The 22,401-nt window shown below is 35.8% G+C and overlaps 1 protein-coding gene across 13 annotated transcripts in view; it reads left to right on the top strand.

Annotated features, from left to right (window-relative positions):
- The window catches only part of LRRC7 (leucine rich repeat containing 7), a 206,142-nt gene that overhangs the window by 154,974 nt on the left and 28,767 nt on the right, over positions 1-22,401 (top strand). For 12 of the 13 annotated variants that reach the window (XR_005554962.1, XR_005554960.1, XR_005554963.1 and 9 more), the window contains 6 exons: positions 4,849-4,899; positions 6,030-6,230; positions 7,718-7,829; positions 8,837-9,017; positions 9,974-11,651; positions 19,137-19,286. Coding sequence is in view for 9 of the 13 variants with exons in the window: in XM_039329128.1 (XP_039185062.1) it covers positions 4,849-4,899; positions 6,030-6,230; positions 7,718-7,829; positions 8,837-9,017; positions 9,974-11,651; positions 19,137-19,286 (2,373 nt within the window). In the remaining 4 variants the exon portion in view is untranslated. The remainder of the gene's footprint in view (positions 1-4,848; positions 4,900-6,029; positions 6,231-7,717; positions 7,830-8,836; positions 9,018-9,973; positions 11,652-19,136; positions 19,287-22,401) is intronic. The other variant, XM_039329127.1, reaches the window with a different exon arrangement.

The raw sequence follows: 22,401 nt of genomic DNA, 5'->3' as shown, positions 1-22,401 counted from the left end.
CTAGTATGTGCATATATATGAGACATTATTGATTGTGTAGGAATGTCTTATTGAAATATGGATTGTCTTCTGGGATTTTACTTGAACATGCAGTGTTGGCTATGACAGATGAAATGTTGCAAATGCTTAGAACCTCCTCTTCCGTAGCCGGCAGTGTAAAATTTTTACATATCTCTAAATCTGCATTGTGTGAGGACATTCTATGACTCTGATTCTCTTTTTTAAATAATGCTCTCCCTCTCCATCTTGCCTTAATGCCCATGGTTTGCTTAATAGTTGTTATAATGGCCCATTAAGACTTGTGACATTTAGAAAGAAAGCAATTGTCAGTATTATAAATACCTATTGTATGGAAGTTGAAATTACATATTGCCTTCTTCAAATTAGATTTCACAGAATTAAACTGACTGTATTCTAAATAACTCTTGTGCCATATTTTTACTGTTTCAAAAAATAGGAATAGTATATAATCAACGGAACTGGATGCCTTAACTTGACAAATGTTTTCTCTTATTAGTTAAGAGATGGTAGTCATGCTCAAGGAGATTAATAAAGGGGATTCATTCTATATAAAATAGAGCGAGGGAGAGATAAAGGGCATTAGATTCATTTACAAAGCCAACCCAGAGGTAATTACACAAGAGGGAACATCATAATAATTCAATTAATTCATTCATATTAACAGAAATGTCTTTTTTTTCCAAAATTGCAAAATCCTAATCCTAACCTTTATTTGACAAAGAAACTGATACAATATATTGATAAAGAAACCTTATTTACAAACCTATGGAAAAAATATCATTCCATGGTCATAGAATTTTGTATATTAATCTAAGATCCCTTCTTATTTTCAATTTCTTTTTGAATCACTACATGTTATACAAAGAAACTATCTCCATTCTATATTCATCAGAGGTGGCCCAGAATAGTTTGCTGTCTAAACCAGTGACACCCTTTTTTCCACCTCCTATTCCAGGTATAGAAATCAGCTTGACACAAGTGTTGTTTCAACACTTCCAACATTACATGAGAAATGCAGAACCATCTCCTATTTTGAAGATTACAAAGGTTACATCCTTTTATTAGTATGTGCTTTCTTAAATAGCTATTTCATTCAGTCTAAAGATAGAGTAGATCAGGGGTCCCCAACCTGTGGACCGCAGCCTGGTGGTGAGCCGTGGGCTGCTGGCCACCGGGCCGTGGGACAGGCTGGCCAGTGTGCACACATGTGTGCGCACACATCCCACTCACGCTAGTGCCGCGGCCATGGGGCACGAAAACAAGACATCACGCAATGCAAAACAGGCCACTATCGCACCTTGGGGTGCAAAAACAGGCCAACGCCACACCTCAGGGTACAAAAATGGGCTACCGCTGCTCCTCGGGGCACAAAAATGGTGCTGTGCACAAGAACAGGGCAGGGCTAGTGAGTATCACACAAGCGCTAGCCCTGCCCCATTTGTGTCACATGCATGTTTGTGGCCCCATGCGTGCGCATGCATGCGCGCCCATGTAAAATGCTTCCCCCTTCCTTTCCCTCCAGTCCACCAACCAACAAAGGTTGGTGACCTCTGGAGTAGATCATATAAAAATGTACAAATTGTAGCAAGAATGAAAAGCCTTTGCTGTAAAATAATGTGACTGCATAAGTAAATCTTTTAACTAAATATCTGCACTTCAGTTTCATTTTCAGCATCCCTGAGCTTTACTTCAATTTCATAAGAAAGGAGTTAACCCAATAAGATTGATATTTCACACAATATTTCTTATACAAAAATACGTTTTCTGTATATATATATATACACACACACACATACATACATACACACACACCCTTCTCCATATCTGAGATGTTTGACTACAAATAGGATTATTTTGATATTTTGACTAACAACAGAAATACAATGTAAAGTTATCAAATTATTATTGCACTAAATTAAAACACTGAGTTTTCCATGAGACCTTAAGATGATTTACTACAGGGGTCCCCAACCACCGGTCCATGGACTGGCAGTAGGCCACAGCATGTCAGAAACAGGTCCACACAAACAAGCAAAGGCCCGTCCACAGGATGTAGACAGTACATGAAACCACACCCCTCCTGTCTGCGGAAAAACCTCTCTCCACAGAACCGGTCCCTGGTGCCCAAAAGATTGGGGACCTCTGATTTACTGTATATGAAAATTTGTAAGATAAGTTATGTTAAAAGAGATTGGTGGGAATCATGATCAAACAGAGATTGCAGTTGGAATGGAGACAGTAGTGATATCTTAACCACTATAATACACTAGCTTTCCTCACACAGATATAGCACCTATGCCTTGAAGGTAGATGCCAAGTTTATTTAAAGCAGAGATTTGAAAATAAATTTAATTCTAAAGAAAATTAGACCAAAAAAACAGCTAATTCAGTGGTGGTTGGAAGATCAAGGATATGGATAGAATTCATAGGAGAAATAAGGAAAAATAATATCCCTGCCCTAGGACAACATTTTTTTCTTCTTGTTGTTTTTGTGATTGAGATTTATTCAGATTTCTTTAATAAATAATCAAGACCATGTTGGGGTAAACAGAGGTGTGCACACAAACACACCTAACCCCACAACATACATAAAGCAAACTATGTTTATATTTCGCTCTTATAATTCAACTTTATTTTCTGCCAACAAATACATTTTTACTGAAATACTGATAAATTTCAAACTCCCTTAAAAACAAAAGTATTTTATGTAATGACCAAGTGTTGGGAATGGAAAAAATTCTATAAAGCACACAAGAGCCATGGTTTTACTTTTTTTTTTTCCCCCTACCAACTTTAAAACAAGTATGCAGTAAATGCATTTGATAGGGAAATTGAATCTTGTGGGCAATTCTATTTAGCCCCTTGCTTCGTAAAATGTTAGGACTCCTTTGAGTTGGGAAGATTCCTCATCTCTATAGTAACAAAAAATATAAAACTAGTTTGCAGTTGTTTTCTTCCATAATTCTTTTTATTTCTCCAGTGCAACTCTGTTTAACTTTTCATCAACCAAGGAATAAATCATTTACTTTTCAAAAGACATACAAAAGACATATATAGAAACCAGAAAAAGTGATAACTGGATGAGAAAATAAAATGTTCAAGTAAATCTCCTGTTCCTCTTTGAAGCTGGTTGATCTAGCAGTAAGCAGCAACATGAGTGGTCAGTGGGCAGCAGAGTTCTTTGCATAAATAAAAATTTTGCTTACTCCAAAGTGATCACTAGTTTTAGTGAGATGTTTTGTTAATGACTGTTACAAACATACAATCTGGTTTAGTCTTTATGCAATCTTCAAGTAAAAATTAATTTATATTTCAAGAAAAATAGTACTAGAACTAATTTACATTTTCTTTATATTCACAAAAAAAATTCAAAGACATGCATAAAGTATTTTAGTAGCAAATAGAAACTGACTGAAATATTTAAATAAAATAAAATAATAAAAATAACTTTCAACTGTATTCCTCCCATCTCTCTATTGGCTACTTATGAGGTTCTAAAATTTACATTTTTAATATTCAGGCAGGTACTATATATATATATGATAAATACATTTTTAGAAATGTTTACATTATAAGTTATGTCTTCATTTGAAAATCCTTGTTACTTCTGATAGTTACAAAATTGCACAAGAGCCAATGCCAATAAGATTTCTATTATACTTGATGGATTCAAATTGAGCAATAACAAATAGACTACATCTATTTTGTCAATACATTATAATTTTTTCCAAACTGCAAAATGCATTTTTATTTTTAGCAAATCCATTGTGATTTTCATTTGGTTAAACAAAAATTAATCTAACTTTAACAGTAGACAGGATTAACTGGAAAGCTTTAATTAACCAAAATATATAGTAGGACACAACACTATGAACAATACAAATCAGAAGCCAGATTCTGAAAGTAAATTGAATTTATTCACACTTAATATCAATTCATTCATCCAGAATTTATCTGAAATCAGACTCCGAAACTGTAATTTGATTTCAGATTCTTGATTAAGAAAAATCCTTGTTAGCCATAATTATTGTTAATATAATAATAAGGAAAATTTATTCTGAGAAAATTTGCTAATATACTAATATCTCTGCAAGAACTCAAAATCTGGGAACAATTGAAATGACATCTTTTTAAATCTCCATATTAAAAAGACAGTTTATTTATGCCTATTCATTTTTCATTATACGGTAGATGTAAATACAGAAAGAGATCAGCATTTTTCCTAAAATGGTTGCAAGTCTAATTAAATTGGAAGTTTTTCAAAATTAAAATTTAAGCAACTTGAAAATATTGCAGTGATGTGAATTTAAAACACTTAAGTAAAAGTTAATGTGCTCTTTATCTCTAGAATGCTTACAATTATAAATATGTTTGAAGAAATTCACATTGCAATTATCTTTCTCGATATCTACTCAGATATTTACTGGCAAATTTGAGTATTTAAAAATGATTACATCCAGGTAATGTAACATAGGGTAAAAATTTCATCTTATAGGTTCTTAGAACTGTTCAAAATATTTTATATCTTGCCTCTGTCATATACGCTGCAGATATCTTTCTCTTAGGTAAATATAAAGACATTATTTTAAGGAGCAAAAGAACTGTCAACATCAAAAGCCTGATTTTCAAGAAAATGCTTGTCCTAAAGCAGCCTTCTATGTACTTATTAAGTTGCTTTTTACATTTAATTGAAACAGCTCTTATAACACTTTTTTAATAAAAAATTTGCACGGATGAATTTTATAACATTTGCTTTTGGTCAAGTGTATCATTGTTTGCTGAATTGAATTTGACAGTAGAAATTAAAAAAGAAATTCTTCTATCCAGGAATATTGCACTTTGGAAGGTTTTTATCCCCAGCGGCATGCTACTTCTGAGGTAACTTTAAATGTGAAACATAAAAGACCATGAATAGAAAGGGAGTCTAGACTGCATTGGTAATTATCCTTTTTAATATTAATATAGGAATATCTTCATCCTACTTCTATCTAGCACATCTGAGAATAATTTACCACTGAAAAATAATATTGATCTAAGATAAATTGCTTTACTCAGATATCTTTGTGTGTTTTAGTTTAGCTACTTTGTCTTTTTTAGTAGCCTTTCCAATGCATGCACAATTTGCTTATGTCCCTCCTGTTTTTTAGATTGTATTGGGCATTAGTTAAGCCACTGCCCAGGTCATGTAGTGCTTAGATGAACCTATCAGCATTTGCAGTCTTTAGACTATCAATGAGAGCTGTAGTGATGTTATATCCACTCATTACAGTTAAGTAGTTCTTGTGCTGGACCTGTACATTGACGTTATGTAATATTTTATAATTACTATTGAGGTCTCTGTTTGGATGTGCTTGTCTGTAATGCGTATTTTATTATACTTCAACCCTGAATGTAAGTTTGTACCATAGTCTGTATTTTTCATATCAGTCAAGCTTTTTTGAATGGATGCCTATTAACCTGTGTATGCTTTGGAATCTTGGCTGTATATCTATTTTTTATGTTTGTGGTAAATAAAGTGTCACAGTTTATTCAAGTATACCCATTTATCAAAGAAGAAAAATAATTGTTCAATATTGAACACAATTCACTTAAGTTTCATTGCTTTTATAGATTTAAGAACAATTAGGTTACTTTTGGGTTGCTACCGTATATTCAGATGAGCACTCACAATATTGTATTATAGATCCAGAGTGACATTCCATATATTAGTGAATTTCTAGAATCTGCCTAAACTATTAATATTTTGCATCATAAGTATCATGATAATTTTAATCAAATTTTTATCACTGACAACAATGGATTGGAATTCCGCACCACCCTATTGTAAGTGATACTGGCTTTTGCATTTCAAAAGTGCAGTGTAGCAGATGTTGTATGTTAACATTGTCTCAAATTCCTAAATTCACTGTCTGTGTTTTGTAATATATATCACCTTGATAATCAAAGTGAAAATTTTAACAATTATTCTTCTTTTCTGCTTCTACTTTTAATTTATTTTGTTAACTAAGGTTGAAATAAATTTAAAGCGTTATCCAACTCCATATCCAGAAGATTTAAAGAACATGGTGAAATCTGTTCAAAATCTAGTGGGCAAATCTACCCATGGAGTGAGGCCTGAGAATTCAGCACCATCTGCGAGTGCAGAACAAGTTGTGAAAGACAAATTTGAGCACAAGTGGCCCATGGCAACAAAAGAGCTGTCAGTGGAGGTAACCAAGAATAAATACCAGTGCTCTTTAAAGTAATGATTTTAAGATTGAAGCTGTATCTGTCTATCTATCTCTGTTGTTATGACTCTTCAGTAGTTATTAGCAATTATTATACTGATTTAGAGGTCTGGAGAATTTCTAAATCTAGATGGTCCAGAGTAGATGATCCACAGAAAAGTTGGGTTTCTCAAGAGAAAGATAGATATAGAATGTAGGGTGCTTTCTAAGGGCTTTAAGAAATATGCAAGACTCCTTGACTGCTGAATCAGAGAAGCATAATCATTAATTTTAGGATGGAGTGCTCTGGCAGCAATTTTGCACATACGTTAGAAACCAATTGCAGAGGTAGATAACTTTCTGCACACAAGTCTTTTTTTAAAAAAAGCATTTTATTAATATTAACAACTAAATAAAATCATTGTTAAACCATTACTACATATAACAAAAAAGAATGTTAGTAAACAAGAACCTTGGTAGTATAATATGAAAATAATATCAGTATAGCTTAACCGTCATCTAGAATGGCAATCAATTGCAGGGAGGAATCAGTTGATGAAAATTAAAGGAATAGTAAAAATTACCATGTTTCCTGCTTGTCCTGCAAGCTGACCATTAAAGCAAATTACACAGTTCTAAATGCTTTAGTCAAGACAGGTTATAAAATTCTTCAATGCCATGTACAGAGTAGAGCAGAAGTAAATTGAGAAACAAGCAACAGCAAGAAATGGGAAGTAATCAAGTTTGACTTTAAATACCTTAGGCAAACATATGCTGCAGCAGAAGAAAACTAATCTAAAATGCCAAACAAATTGGGAAGCCCAGAAGCATAGTCAAACAACAGACTAAAGTCTAAGAGGAACATTATAACTACAATAAAAACAAGCAATACTCCCAAGTGTAAAAATCATTTCCTCATGTAGGAGAAGGTTAAAATATTTCACCCTGCACCCATTTTTAGCATACAGCTGAGCCTCATCAATCTTCTTCTAGCAGCTCATCTATTTTCCTGCCAAAACTTACAGCCTTCTAAGCCAGTTTAGCACGTCTGTGCTGGGTATCTTTCAAATCAGGACCTGGATCACTTGATCTTGGCTTGTCCCTGAGGTGGAAGGCTCTGGCAAACTGGGTTGAGTTCCACAGGCTATTCAGGTCTATTCTGCAGCGTGGAACTACTGAGACAAGTAGGCAGCAGGCTCTCAGTAATTCCAAGCTGTCTAATTATATGTATTAGACATAATGTGCTGGGGGCGCATCATCATGCTTTTGTGATCATGAGTTTGCTAGTCATGCTTCTTGATTTTTAATATGTAGGTTAATGTTTTGGATAATTTTAATACTGAATTCTGCCAGATAACATTTGCTTCTGTCTTCCAAATGAATGTACTTAGTATTCATAGCTCTCATAAAAGTATAAAGTCCACTGAAAATTTCATCTTTGTTGGTGTCTTTATGATATTCAATTCTCCACTTATTATTTCAATGTACAGGATTCTTTTGTACACCCAGTGAATGACATGAGGATAGGAGAACTTCGCCCCTCAATGGCTGATGCACCATTATATCAACCAAAACTTGTTCTTTTAGGAAAGGAAAAAAAAGGTACTGGATTTTTCTGAACTCCTGTGTCATAACTGGAGATAATGGATGAAGAATGATGCAGAACTGTTATTGTTCTTTATACAGAAATGCTTTGTGGTAAATGCTTTTAAGTATACGATTATAAAGCATCAGATTGACCCTGACTTCTGAATACAGTAGCATAGTTGCTTACTCACCAAACTATATGTAAGTAATTTTATAATACAGAGGTCATAGATTATTATGAGCTTTTGATCATATTGAAGTTGTAGCTGTGAAGATACAGGTGGCGCAGCAGTTAGAGTGCAGTACTGCAGGCCACTTTAGCTGACTGTGTTCAGTAGGTCAGCGGTTCAAATCTCACCGGCTCAAGGTTGACTCAGCCTTCCATCCTTCCAAGGTAGGTAAAATGACGACCCAGATTGTTGGGGGCAATGTAAATATATATACATTGCTTACTGGTGTACACCGCTTAGAGAGTGCTTGCACTTAAAGCGGTATGTAAGTCTCATAAATAAATAAATAATAAATAATAGCTACAGTGCTTTCTTTGACTGAGAAAAGACAATTGATCCATATTTAACCAAAGTTCCTGGGCCATCTTATCTATGACCTTTGCAGTTTGCTTAAGCTCACGGATAGTGTGGAATGCTGCAAAGGCATCCTTCAATAGCAAAACAAAAAAAAAATTAAACTCTTCCTTCCTATATAATTAAGTGTGAGAAGCAAAGTGCAAAAGTATAATAATAAAGCAATGCAGCTGTGTAAGGCAATCTGCATTAATGATTGCCATCATCTCTGCAAGTGTCCCATGTGACTGAAGATGAAAAACCAAGCAGAAAATAATGCTGATTAGCTGCATTTGTCTTTCATGTGGAGTCGAAGTAGATATGTGGCTAAACAAGACAGAAAAGGATTGGAAATCACTTTTCTGGGTTTAATTATAACATATCTTTTGTATATATGTTCCTAAAAATTCTTCCTTGAATTTTTAATTTTGTATTAACAAGTTACTTTATGTTTTCCAGAATCAACTGATGAGTCTGAAGCCGATAAAGTTCACTGCATGAATAACAGTGTTTCTTCAGGCACTTACTCAGACTATTCCCCATCACAAGCTTCTTCTGGGTCTTCTAATGCTCATGTTAAAATAGGATCTTTGCAGACCACAGCTAAAGATGCAGTAAATAATTCATTGTGGGGTAACAGGTGTGTTTAATTGATAGAACTCAAGTTGACTATAGGAATGTATAGTTCATTTAATCAAAAAGCTTAAATAAACGGAACTAAAGAGAATCCAGTAAATCCTACATATTTTTTAAAATTGAAAGTACTCTCTGGAAGCATGGGCTTGTGGACCTCATTATAATTTCAGTCAAGTTCAGAGAATAACGCTCAAGACCTGATTCTTGTCTTTGATTCTTGACTTTTCTGAGAATCTCCTATCATGAATGAATCCAAAATAAAAAAACTTCTTATACCTTTCACAAATTCCCAAGGGTCTATTTCTACTGAAAATACTAATTAAAGGTCATAGAAGGTTATGTAATGTTTATGTGTCATCTAATTTTTCTCAATCAATATATAGATGTTTAAATTAACTACTGAGCAATTTTATTCCTTCAGGGATATAGCCAATTACATTTTGAAAGAGGCTTTGACATTGATGGTAAGCTCAGTGTTATGTACTATGTGATATAAACCTATTCCTGAATTTATTACAAAGAAGGGAGGAAGTTCTTTTTGCTTTTCTATTGCTTTTTTCTCTTCCTCCTCCCTCACCCTCCAATTTCTCCTTCATTCCAGTTCTTCTATTTGGATGGAAAACAATTCATTCCAAGGTGGATTTTGTTGATAACAAAGAAAGAGCTAAGCACATCGATATAGCTTAGAAGCGCTTCATTGACCTCATTGTTCAGAAAATTTGTCTGTTCTGCTTGTATAATATTTTGTCTATTGCAGAATTTAAAATAAATCAACTTTGGCATTAACAGATCACCCAAGTCCCCAACCAATTTTTGTATTCCACTCCAACATAGATTAACATTCCGTTCAGTAACAGATTGGTTAAACTATGTACGCAATAATGATCAGGTATTTGTTAACATTTTAATCTGCTGTAATTGTTTTCTGATGCGGCTTTTTTAAATATTTGTTTCTTGCAGGCTTGTCCAATCTTTCCCACAACCCCTTGAGACCAAGCCATTACTCAGTCAGCGGGAATCTGCTCCAGCAGGAAATTTACAGCAACATAATGAAAGGCATCCAATGAGTGATGCCTTTGCTGACAGTTGGAATGACAGCTCTCACTATGATAACACAGGATTCGTGGCAGAGGAGAACACAGTGGAGAATCCTAGCACTAATCCTCTCTTAAGCTCCAAATCAAGAAGCACATCTGCTCATGGACGCAGGCCTTTAATTAGGCAAGATAGGATAGTTGGTATTCCCCTAGAACTTGAACAACCCACTATCCGAAATACCCCTGAATCAGAAGTGCCTCCATCAAACCCTTGGCAGAACTGGACAAGAACACCTAGCCCCTTTGAAGATAGGACAGCTTTTCCTTCTAAACTGGAGAGCACCCCTACTACCAGCCCTTTACCTGAAAGGAAAGACCTTGTTAAAGACTCTCCTGAAATATCTAGTACTTTTTCTCCAGGTACACCATGGGAATATCATGATTCCAATGCCAACAGAAGTCTCAGCAATGTATTTTCACACATTCACTGTCGCCCAGAGCTTTCTAAAAATATTATTTCTATCAGCAAAAGTACAGAGAGGCTTTCTCCAATGATGAGAGATTTAAAAACAAGCCGGTTTAAGAAATCACAAAGTATAGATGAGATAGATATTGGTGCATATAAAGTTTATAACATACCACTAGAGAACTATGCAGCTACTACTGATAACGCAGGGATGCATGACAGACAGGATAAAATGTTGGGGCCAGAACATGGAATGTCTAGTATGTCCCGTAGCCAATCTGTGCCAATGCTTGATGATGAACTGCTGACTTATGGAAGTGTAAAGGTCCAACAACAGCAAAAGCCCTCTGTGACTAAAAAAGTATACCAGTTTGACCAAAGTTTTAATCCTCAAGGATCAGTAGAAGTGAAAGCTGAAAAGAGACTACCGCCCCCTTTCCAACATACTCCAGAATACATTCCCCAGCAGACAAAAAATGTCTCTAAGGATTTGGTTAGTCCCAGAGCCTACCGAGGATATCCACCCATGGAACACATGTTTTCCTTCTCACAGCCTTCTGTTAATGAAGAGACTGTCAATACTCAGTTGTCAAGTCAGGGATCAAGGGCTGGATTTTTAAGAAGAGCAGATTCATTGGCCAGCTCTACTGAAATGTCAATGTATAGAAGAGTCAGCGAGCCTCATGAAATGCCTCAAAGCGATAGGTATAACAGACATCAGTATAGAGGAGCTATGGAACGCCAAAGCAGCATTTCAGTGTCTGAATCCCAGTTTCTCAAAAGAAATGGCAGGTATGAAGATGAACACCCTTCATATCAAGAAGTGAAAAGCCAGTCTGGAAGCTTCCCTGTTAAAAACGTAACGCAAAGGAGGCCTTTGTCTGCAAGGAGCTACAGTACAGAGAGTTATGGTACCTCCCAAACCAGGCCAGTTTCAGCTAGGCCGACAATGGCAGCTCTGTTGGAAAAAATACCGTCCGACTATAACTTGAGTAACTATGGTGAGAAGCCGTCAGATAACCCTGATTTAAAGACAAGGCCTACCCCTGGGAAGGGCAATGAGAGCTGTGGTAAAATGCCTGCTGACTGGAGACAACAGCTACTTAGACATATAGAAGCTAGAAGGTTAGACAGGGTATGTCTGGCATTTCTTTGTAATTCACGCCTTGAATTTTTTATATTGAAATTTTCTGTTTGCAGTGATCAATATGCTATTTGTTAATATTATAAGCATATCTCTGTTAAGATAGACAAATGTGTATACATTTCAGGAATTCTTGAAGTAAGAATTAAAAAAACATCACTCATATATTTTTTAAAAATATTTCAAATAATGCTAGCTTCAGTGATGAATTACTGTATTTTTTTAAGTTAAACTATTTATCAAGCCACTACTAAACTCAGGCTGTTTTTATATTCTACTTTTTTACATTATAAAGAGAAATGGCAGGATAAGTTTCAAACAAAGATGATATATATCTATGGCCCAGAAAGACTTTCGCTGAATAGGCACAATCCACAATTCTGAAAAGACATCCAGAGAAACTCAGTAGAATCACTGAATGTTTTCTGTGTTTATGAATAAGCCTCTCTTTTGTTGCACAATGATAGATGTGTCATTCAGTTATGGCTCAATAATTTGTTGATTTTCTTACCCACGATAGAAGATCAATTGCAGGAATTAATTACATGTTGACGTTCTGATACCTAAGCCTTCAACCAGTGTATTTGGAAGTAAATTAACTGATTTAAGTTTAATTTACATCTATATAGATATATTTAGGAATTTTACCTAAGTAAAGAAAAAACTCGGAGTAGGCTAACTCTTAGTTGCATTCTTAAGTAACAAATATTGTCTGGTAAATGTACAGATTAACTCAATGGAAGTTTTAGGTAGACATAATTACAAGTCAATGTATTATTTGAAGCCTTAATTAGGATGTTAGTGTTTACTCTTTGAATAAAATGCTTTACGGTAACTGAAATAGCAATAAATAATTTAGAAGCCATATATGCAGAGGAAGGAGTAGTGCATCACATATGGTTTTAGGATTTTCTCTGACTCTATTTTTCACAACTAATTCAGCCTGAACTTGTAAATTTTAGCACAACGCTGTTGCAGGGAAAATTTCTCTATATCTTTACTGCTGCTTTCATTGTGAAATGAATTCATTATTCCCTGGCCTATGAATGCAAAATACAGCTACTTATAACTCTTTATCCACTGGGAGTAAAAGCAATAGAGATAAGCAGACATGCATAGTAGGATAACAGTTTGAAAGGATTAAAAAATACCATTTCCACCTGAAATTATAACTTTATAATCGTGTATAAGAAAAGGGAACATCTCAGGATGTTCTTAGAAAATTACACTGAACGACACTGAAAGAATTGCAGGATTGGGGGGGAGGGGTTTGTCTTAAACTGCATTTTGTAGTTAAAGTGTAAAAATATTTAAATGTTTAAAAAATGAGATAACTACAGTAAATGTCTACATATATTAGTTTTGATTTGTTGGAAGACCTGGATCAGAGGTCCACAACCTTTTGGGCCAGGGACCAGTTCCGTGGAGAGAGGTTTTTCCACAAACCAGAGGGTACATGGTTTTGTGTGCTGCCTGCATCCCACGGATGGGGCTTTGCTTGTTTGTGTGGACCGGTTGCTGGCATGCTGTGGCCTGGTACCAGTCCACGAACCGGGGGTTGGGGACCTCCGATCTAGATTATAGGTTAAATATGAAGTTCATCTCTGTAGATTTTTGTAAAAAAAAGTGCAAAATTGAGATAAATATGCTATAAAAATATTTCAATTACTTTGGAAAATATAAATCATATAGTAGTCTATATGGTTCATATTTTCCTTATGTTCAAATTTTCTGTCACTTTTTTCTGTTCAATTGTGTCTGATTTTCGGAGGCTGCCTGGACAAGTTCCAGAAGTTTTCTTGGCAAGGATTTTCCAGAACTGCCATTGCCTTTTTGTAGGGCTGAGAAAAAGTGATTGGACTAAGACTACCCTACTGGCTTTGTAACTAAGGTAAAACTAGAACTCACAGGCTCCCAGTTTCTAGCCTGATGACTTAACCACTATATCAAATTGGCTCTCACATAAAATTATTGTTACCCTAACTGCTAAATATATTTCAGAGTCTATTGCTGCATTTTGCATGTTTAAATACGCAAAATGAAAAAGAATGTATGTCTGAAAGTAGTTCACAGTTTAGCTTTAGCTTTAGTAAGAGCTAAATTAACCATTCGGTTATAACAACTATAGTTAGTTTTCTGCATATGTGGAAAGCAACTACATCACGGAGCTTATTTTTAGCTTATCTAGTTTTCATGGACATAAGAAATATACATTGTTGATTTGTACAGTCCTAGGAAAGCAGAATTATAATGTTTTTGATTCAGTGCTAAATCATCAGGAAATGAAAACTTGAAACCTGCATAGGGTTAATCTAGTTGAAAGTGTTTAGGAACTTATGTTTAATCAAAGTGGTTTAACGTCCTTATCATTGGAACAGCCATATTGGAGAGAAGTTTAGAAAATGAAGCATTGATACCTTTACAGTGATTAAAAGTTTGGAAGTAGATGTTTACAAAATCCAAACCACCTCCCTTCACCTTCACTTTTCCATTCAGGTTTATAAATGCATATTTCTACAACACACAATTGGAACTTTCTGCAGGAAATTTTTTTCAATGTGAATAAACAGGAGCAGAGAAGTGGAAAGTAGTAGAATTGATAAGCTCATAAACAGTCACATGCCATACTCACCTCTCACTAGGATAACTATCATGTGCTCTATATGGGGCTTTCCTTGGAAAGCTACAATTGGTACAAAATTCAGCAGCCCAAACAAGGATGGACATCCTAATATATTTGGCAGACTCTATTGTTTTGGGAGCTGTGTGGGCTACCATTTAGTTTCCAGGTGCAGTACAAGGTTTTGTCATCTTTAGGACCTTAGATGACTCCAGATCAAATTATTTAAGGAATCACCTTCTGTTATAATCAAACTGAATAGTCAAGTCCTGCCAGGCCCCGTCTAATTTGAGACTTACCCAATGGGACTTCAGAAGTGGGCATTTTTAATTACTGCTCCCATTATTTTGGAATTCCCTCCTATAGAGTTCCTTTTTGTGCTGACTTTCTTGGACCTGGTTGCTCCATATAGCACAGAAGAAAGATACACTGTGAGTGAAGGTTGGAATTTTGCAGGCACATAATTTTGCTACTTATCATTTTGAGGACGATTTTGTCCATATTATAGATTGTCTTATTTTTTAAGGAGTTGCCTTTTATTTTATGCTGATCTTGTTAGCCCTCCCCCATTAATGAATGCGGCAGTGGGAGACTTGTCAACCCTTCAAAATAGACCAGACTAAGAAACCAAAGCCATGCATACTAATTTATTTATTTGTATACCGCCTTTATTATTTTTATAAATAACTCAAGATGACGAACATATCCAGCATATCTTCCTCCTCCTATTTTCCCCACAACAAAAACTCTGTGAGGTAGATTGGGCTGAGAGAAAGTGACTGGGCCAAAATCACTCAGCTGGCTTTCATGGCTAAGACGGGACTTGAATTCCTTTTATTGTAAGCTTACAGAAACAGAATCTTGCAAGTCTGAATGTGCTTCCCCATCTCTCTTCCTTTATCGTATGAGCATCTTGTCTGAGACTTTTCTTCAGTTCTTCCTGTACTCAAAATTTATTTTATCTGGCCGTTGTCTTAGTTGCATCTCTTCCTCCTGTCCTCAAAGTTATTCTTTCTATTTATTACATCAACAAAGAATTAAAATTATGTAAATGGCTAAATATTGCAGTATTGATCACTCATATCATTCATATTTTATGGACATGGAACTGCATCCTTTGATACAGTTGATCCTCTGAGATGAGAAGCACCATGTGTACAATATGTATATATTTATTAATTAGATTTTTATCCCACCTTTATTACTTTAAAAGTAACTCAAAGCAGTGAACATACCTAGTACTCCCTCCCCCTCCTATTTTCTCCACAACAATAACCATGTTAGGTTGGTTAGGCTGAGAAAGAGTAACTGGCCTGAAATCACCCAGCCAACTTTCATGCGTAAAGCAGAACTTGAACTTACAGGCTCCTGGTTTCTAGCCTTAACGATTACACCAAACTGGCTGTCATTATAAAAAAGCTTTAGATAATGGTACTATGATTTAAATTATATTTTTCATCACATTTATTTTTCACATTGTCTGCCTGAAGTCTCTTGGTCCTTTTTTTTTTTTTTTAAGAAACTGATGTGCTTAAATAAATGACTAAAATTTTAACCCACAGTTTCTGACTGCCAGTGTGAAGCAGTCAAATAAAAGTTATTTTCCTAAGCTCAAATTAATTGCAGCCTCATATGGGAAGAGATTAATACTGGAAAAAAATCATAGTTCAAAGTAGATTCTAAAAAAAAATATATGCTGCAATGAATCATCATTCTGAACAATAAAGCTCATATTCTAATCCCTGGAAAAAGTGCAGTAGTTTAGAAGACAAAGAAAGGGAGCTCAGAAAGCAGAAAGAAAACAAATACCTTTATTTCTCGAGGTTTGTTTTTTGTTTTGCTATATGCTGCTAAAAGGCTCAGATCTAAGATTGACTGTTGATCCTAAATCTGAATGCTAGGGAAAAGAAAAGCAAGAAGAATTGGCTATTGCAAGCTGTGAACATTATTCTTTGGTTAGTTTGTTTTCTTTTTCTTTTAATGCATATATGAATGAATATAATTTGGCATTTGTGCTTCTTTTAAAAAGAAGAGATATTGCTATATAAATATGACATTAGAGAGAAGGCTTTTAGCAGTGCTTATAACTTTCTGTGTGATGCTATCATCCTGTGTGCGTGTCTAGAGCAGGGCTTATCAACCAGTGGTATGGGTACCACCTGTGGTACATTGGCATCTGGTAGGTAGTACGCAACCATCCTAGAAAAGTAGCGGGGGAGGGGAATGAGCTGAACCGGTGGCAGCACCACACAAGCCTGAGCAAGAGATGTCTGGAGCTGCAGGGCTGTCAGGGCTCAGCGGAAGCACCAGGATCAGTACCACTTTCCAGCTGATTGGTGCTTCTTCGGGGCTGTCAGGGCTCAGTGGAAGCGCCAGGATCAGCGCCAGGCTCCAGTTGGAGCTCGCGCTGATCCTGGTGCTTCTGCTGAGCCCTGAAGAAGCACCAATCAGCTGGAAAGCAGCACTGATTCTGACACTTCTGCTGAGCCCAGAAGAAGCGCCGATCAGCTGGAAATTTGCAGCATCTCCAGAGTCTTGTGATTTACATTCAGATGCTTGGCAACTGATTCATATTTATGATGGTCACAGTGTCCCAGGGTCATGTGAAGTGATCAAAACCTGCTGCAACCACCAGCAGACAGGGGGAATAAAAACCAAACACCCCTTCACCCCACCCCCGCTGCCAATCCTCAACAGAAATGCTCATAACAATGAAAACCTTGGACAGGAGGAAGAGCGCTGCCGGGCGCTGTCTTGCTCGGCTGTGGTTTGGGGGGCACTTTTTTCAGTGCCATTGTAACTTTGAACAGTCACTAAGCGAACTGTTGTAAGTCAAGGACTACCTGTACTTTATCATTTTTTTCCTTTTGGGGGGATGGGTCATCAAGTTTTTGATACCTTGCTAGACGACTGGTGGTACTCGGATGTTGCCATATCCTAAAAGTGGTACAATGGGTGAAAAGGTTGAAAAGCCCTGATTTAGAGGTTGGCGGTTAAGGGGAGGAATGGACTGAATCTTGATAAGACCAAGGAATTCTGGATATTTGCAACAGTGCCCCTTCCCCCAGTTCTATCTTTAGTCTTAGATGGGGTTGCACTTCTCCCCTGGAGATTTGCAGCTCTTGGTCAAAGAGTAGGTGGCAGCTGTAACCAAGAGGGCCTTGACACAGATTCATCTTGTGCATCAGTTGCGCTCATTCCTGGATTGAGAGATCCTTTGATTACTGGTATTCCTCACAGCCATTCATTCAGTGACCATTCAGAGTTACAATGGCATTTAAAAAAGTGACTTATGATCAGTTTTCACACTTAACGACCATTGCAGCATCTCCTTGGTCACATGGTCCAAAATTCAGGCACTTAGCAACTGACATGTATCTGTGAAAATTGCATTTCCTGGAGTCACGTGATCACCATTTGTAACCCTCCAAGCTGGCTTCCAGCAAGCAAAGTCAGCATGGGAAGCCAGATTTGCTAACAACTATATGATTTACTAAACAACTGCAGTGTTGTTAGATAACACTAGCATATGATTGTGTTTTAGCTGTCTAGACAAGAATTCTGCCTATCACTATTTAGTACAGGTAGTCCTTGACTTAATGACAGAACATTTAGCAACTGTTTGAAGTTATGACGGACCACATTAGGAGTACCTTTGACCCAGGTTCAAAGTTACTACAGTTGCCACTCCACAGTCATGTGACCGCAGTTTGGGCATTTGGCAACTGGCCCTCATTTATGGCTATTTCCAGCATCCTAAGGTCACACAACTGCATTTTACAACAGTTGTGCTGAAAACCAGCGTTTCCAGTTTTCGGCAAAACTGCCCATAATGAATCATTGGTTTGCTTAATGATGGCAGTGTTCACTTAACAACCTCAGTGTTTGCTTAAGGACTGCAGCAGTCACTTAATGACTGTAGTAGTTGCTTAACAACGCTGCAAAAAGGTTGTAAAATTAGATTGGCAATGAGGGTGGCTCAATTTACAACCAGCACAACTTATGACTGCGATGAGTTCCATTATCATCATAATTTGAGGATTACCTATATAGGAATATACTAAATCAGTGTAGCCAATTTGGAGAACTTAATGGGAATGGAGTAAGTCGGGAGCTCTATGCTTTTTCTCAATTAGATTCCAGATAGTATACAATGCATAATCTTTTGCCAGTATGTATTCATCATAATTGACCCAGAAATAATATACTATACGTTCCAATATACAGCAGGATGTTGAGTAAAATCAATTTTAAGATGACTTGTGTTCTGTGTGATATTCACCTCTTGGGATTACTGACATTTAGCAACTAATATGTCAGTTGTGAAAGATTCAAATATCCAGCCACATGATGTTTTGGTGTGGTTAAGTTTATTCACAAAAAAGTATTATTTTATTTGAGTTTTTAAACATTTTTTTTCTTCCCCCAAATTTGGTGGTTCAAAATCCTTTTTCTTTCCCAAAGTCCTCTGGACTTTCTGTAATTTTTCCCAATTTATTTAGTTTCTGAGATGACATATGATATTTTATTGTAAAGAGGTAAATACAGCATCTCAGTGTTTCCTTCCCCACAAAGTTAACTTGGTGTTGTATATCAGCCATGATTTAGAGGCCATTTAGAGGTATGAAGTTTGCTTTTTTTCTGTCAGTGTCTTTTTATGGTACTGTAACCATTTTATGTACAACTAGCACTCTCTGTGCTTCTGTCTCACAGTGCATGCATAAATAAGCTCCTTATTTCTTGGTATTGTTCGTTTGCTTTAATTGAGACTGTGAAAATCATATATGTGCAGTATTTTTTCTGAAGAAGCATGTGTGTTCATATCTCGTCACGTGATTGTTATTTCCTCTACTCAGACTGCTGCTTATAAACACAACACTGTTAACCTTGGCATGCTGCGCTCTGGAGGTTTGTCAGCAATGCATGCGGGCAGAAGCATGACATTAAACTTGCAGACTAAATCTAAATTTGAAAACCAAATGCATCAAGAGCTACCTCTATCGAAAGTAAGTATGAGATAGCTTGCATATATCAAAGTCACATAATAAATACTCTTCCATACCCCTCTTCCTCTTTAGCTCATTTCTATTATTCATGCTTGTGTTCCAAAAGCGACCCAAAAAGTGAAATTAAACCTAAATGTGACTTCTCTGCTTCTCCAAGTAATTTGGCTCACCACATCTCTGTCATGTTGCTTTCTGCTCTTCTTTTGCAGACTGATGTACAGAACTCCATGTGTTAACCAGAAAGATCTAAGAGTTATGTTTCATGTTGTCAATGTTTAGAGATGTCAGGGGCATTAGTATGATTCAGGTGCCTAATGCTACTATCAAAAGTGCATCACAAATTCTTTTAATTTAAGACAGCATTCCAGGAATCAGAACCTACAGATACTACATTGTATGCCCTGATTAAGACTAGCTTATAGTTTTAACTCAAGAGAAATGTCAGATGTATGTCCTGCTCATATCTTTTACTGTATTTGTGTGTTTCTTTATGTAAACTGTTGTAGAGTTGGCTATATGTTGTATCAAACCGCATGTGTATTTAAAAATCGGGATGGGATATATCCCACAACATTTTACAGAAAGTTCTCAATGAAGTTCAAATTCATCCATTCAGTTTTTTGACCAGAAAGAAATAGGCTTCTTTAGTGATTGTGTAAGTGGTATATTCCAAAATATATTATAAGATTCAACATATTTTTAACTTGTTCAAGTGCACACAAATTGGCAAAAAGATGGTTCTGAATAGAGGATATGAATTATTAAATCCAAATTATATTTTTTGTACTTGTGTCCCACACAGAACACAACTACATAAGTAATGGGACTTTTATTGCAATGCACATTTTGACCCTTATCCACTTTGTATCATTGCAGATACTTATGATGTTGATTCCTCTCTTTGTGCTTTCTACAGTTAGCAACATTAATAATGCCCTTTCCTTTTATTTCTATTTTTTTAAAGAACCACACTGTTATGAGCAGGTGTATGTTTTTTTCTTAGTGTATTAAAGAGTGTTGCACATCATTGAAACAAGCTAGTGGGTCTTGGCATTGAAATAACTATAATACTTTGATATATATCTTCTTTTTTATCATTGAGTTGATTTTGCATTTCTACATATGAACTGGAAATTGGAATAAGTGATGAATTGTTCCTTAAATTGAACTGTTTTGTGTAGTTTTCAGGTAATGTGATTCTGGCATCTTAGTATGATTCTCTCCTATTAATGGAAAATAATAATCAAATTTTAACTTAAGACCATGGCATGTAGGAATACAGTGTAAATAGAAGAATACTTATATCCTATGCAAGCTCTTGTTTACCCACTTAAAATGAAATTGGATTCCTATAAATACAGTCATTGGATTCATGCCAGACTGTGTTGCTTAAAGTTTGTTCCCAAACATACAGTGAAATGTTCTAGAGCATGGGTGTCAAACTCACCACATCACGTGACGGGTTGCGATGAATAGCCACTTTAGTTGCATTGTGGAGTTGGGTTGAGTGTGGCCTCCGTATGATGAAACCGGCCCACAGGCCGGCAGTTTGACACCCCTGTTCTAAAGTAAAGACATAGGATTTCCTTTGGAATAGAAATTTACTAGATTCTTTTTCAGGATTTGACTTTAAACACATTTATGATTCCTTGTCTCCCACCTTTAAAGTATAAAACATGTGCATATTTATTTGCCTCGGCCAAGTAAGGCTGATAATGCCAAGAATATTTATAATTAAAGAAAGGAAATGAGTGTGTTATTAAAAAGCATTTGATTGCTTCTTTACAAGCAATCAAATTATGCATAAGATGTTTTGGTAATACTATGAGGAGTTTAAGCTAATCATTAATTTCAGTCGTCCGTTGATCTTCCTGTGAATAGGACATTCCTTGATTAAAAGGTTCACTTAATAAAATGGTGATCAAGTCTCCATGTAAAACTCTCTAATGAAGATTCATTCATTCATTAAAGATTCATTAAAGTTGGGGGAAAGGGCTGTACTAGGCATTCAGAAAAAAATGTTACAAAATGGGCATTTTCAATCTAAAGCAGTTGTGTCCTTTCAAGGCTCATTTGGCTGGCAGTTTCAACCTACATATAGTTTCTTAATTAAATGTTTTACAAAGAATGCCTGCAATATTTTTTTTTCTGATATGTCAAATTCTGCTGCAAAAAAGTTTGACTCTGATAAAGTTTATTCATTTTTTATGATGTTTTTAATTAGGAGTATATGATTACTCTTCCTACGGTTGTTTTATCATTCTTATCTTTATGTTTTCATATAGACAAATGCAGTAAAAGAACCTGTATTTCGGACTCCAAAGGCTTTTATTCTCTGGACATTAGAAGCCATTATACCATATTGCAGTAACAGTATTAAGATCGTGCAAGATCTTGCTGCATCTAAAATTAGTAATTCAATCTTTAAATACAAAAATTATTCACCTACCATAATGGAAGTCATATAATCTCTCTTTTTTTTAAATTCTTCCTCTACTTGAACCAGCCTTTTTTTTTATAACGTAAAAGTTACTATGGCACCACAAAGATTATATCGTTCTAGTAGTCCTTGGCTTATAACAGTTTGTTTAGTGACCAAATTTCCAATGGCACTGAAAAAAGTGACTAATGACCATTTTTCACAGTTATGACTTTTGCAGCATCCCCAGGGTCACCTGATCAAAATTCAGATGCTTGTCAACTGTTTCATATTTATGGCCGTTGTTGTGTCCCAAGTCATATAATAACACTTTGCGACTTTCTGAAAGCAAAGTCAATGGGGAAGCCAGATTCACTTAACAACAGGTTGCTAAATTATCAATTGCAGTGATTCACTTAACAACTGAGGGAAGAGAAGTCATAAAATTGGGCAAAGCTCACTTACTAAATGTCTCACTTAACAACATAAATTTTGGGCTCAATTGTGGTCATAAGTTGAGGACTATCTGTACAATCCTCATTCATTTATTCATCCATCCATCCATCCATCTGCCACCAATATCACTGATATAGTGATACTGGGCAGCTTTAAATAATTATAGTTCCATTCTAACATTAAATTATAGGCAAGAAAAACCAAATGCACAGGTACAGTATAGATGGTACCTTGCTTAAT

The sequence above is a fragment of the Crotalus tigris genome, unplaced genomic scaffold (assembly GCF_016545835.1).
Source record: "Crotalus tigris isolate CLP2741 ecotype Arizona unplaced genomic scaffold, ASM1654583v1 scf7180000024387.2241675, whole genome shotgun sequence".
Classification (NCBI taxonomy): domain Eukaryota; kingdom Metazoa; phylum Chordata; class Lepidosauria; order Squamata; family Viperidae; genus Crotalus; species Crotalus tigris.
Note: the sequence above shows the minus strand (reverse complement) of the source record. Positions and strands in the feature narration are given on the sequence as shown.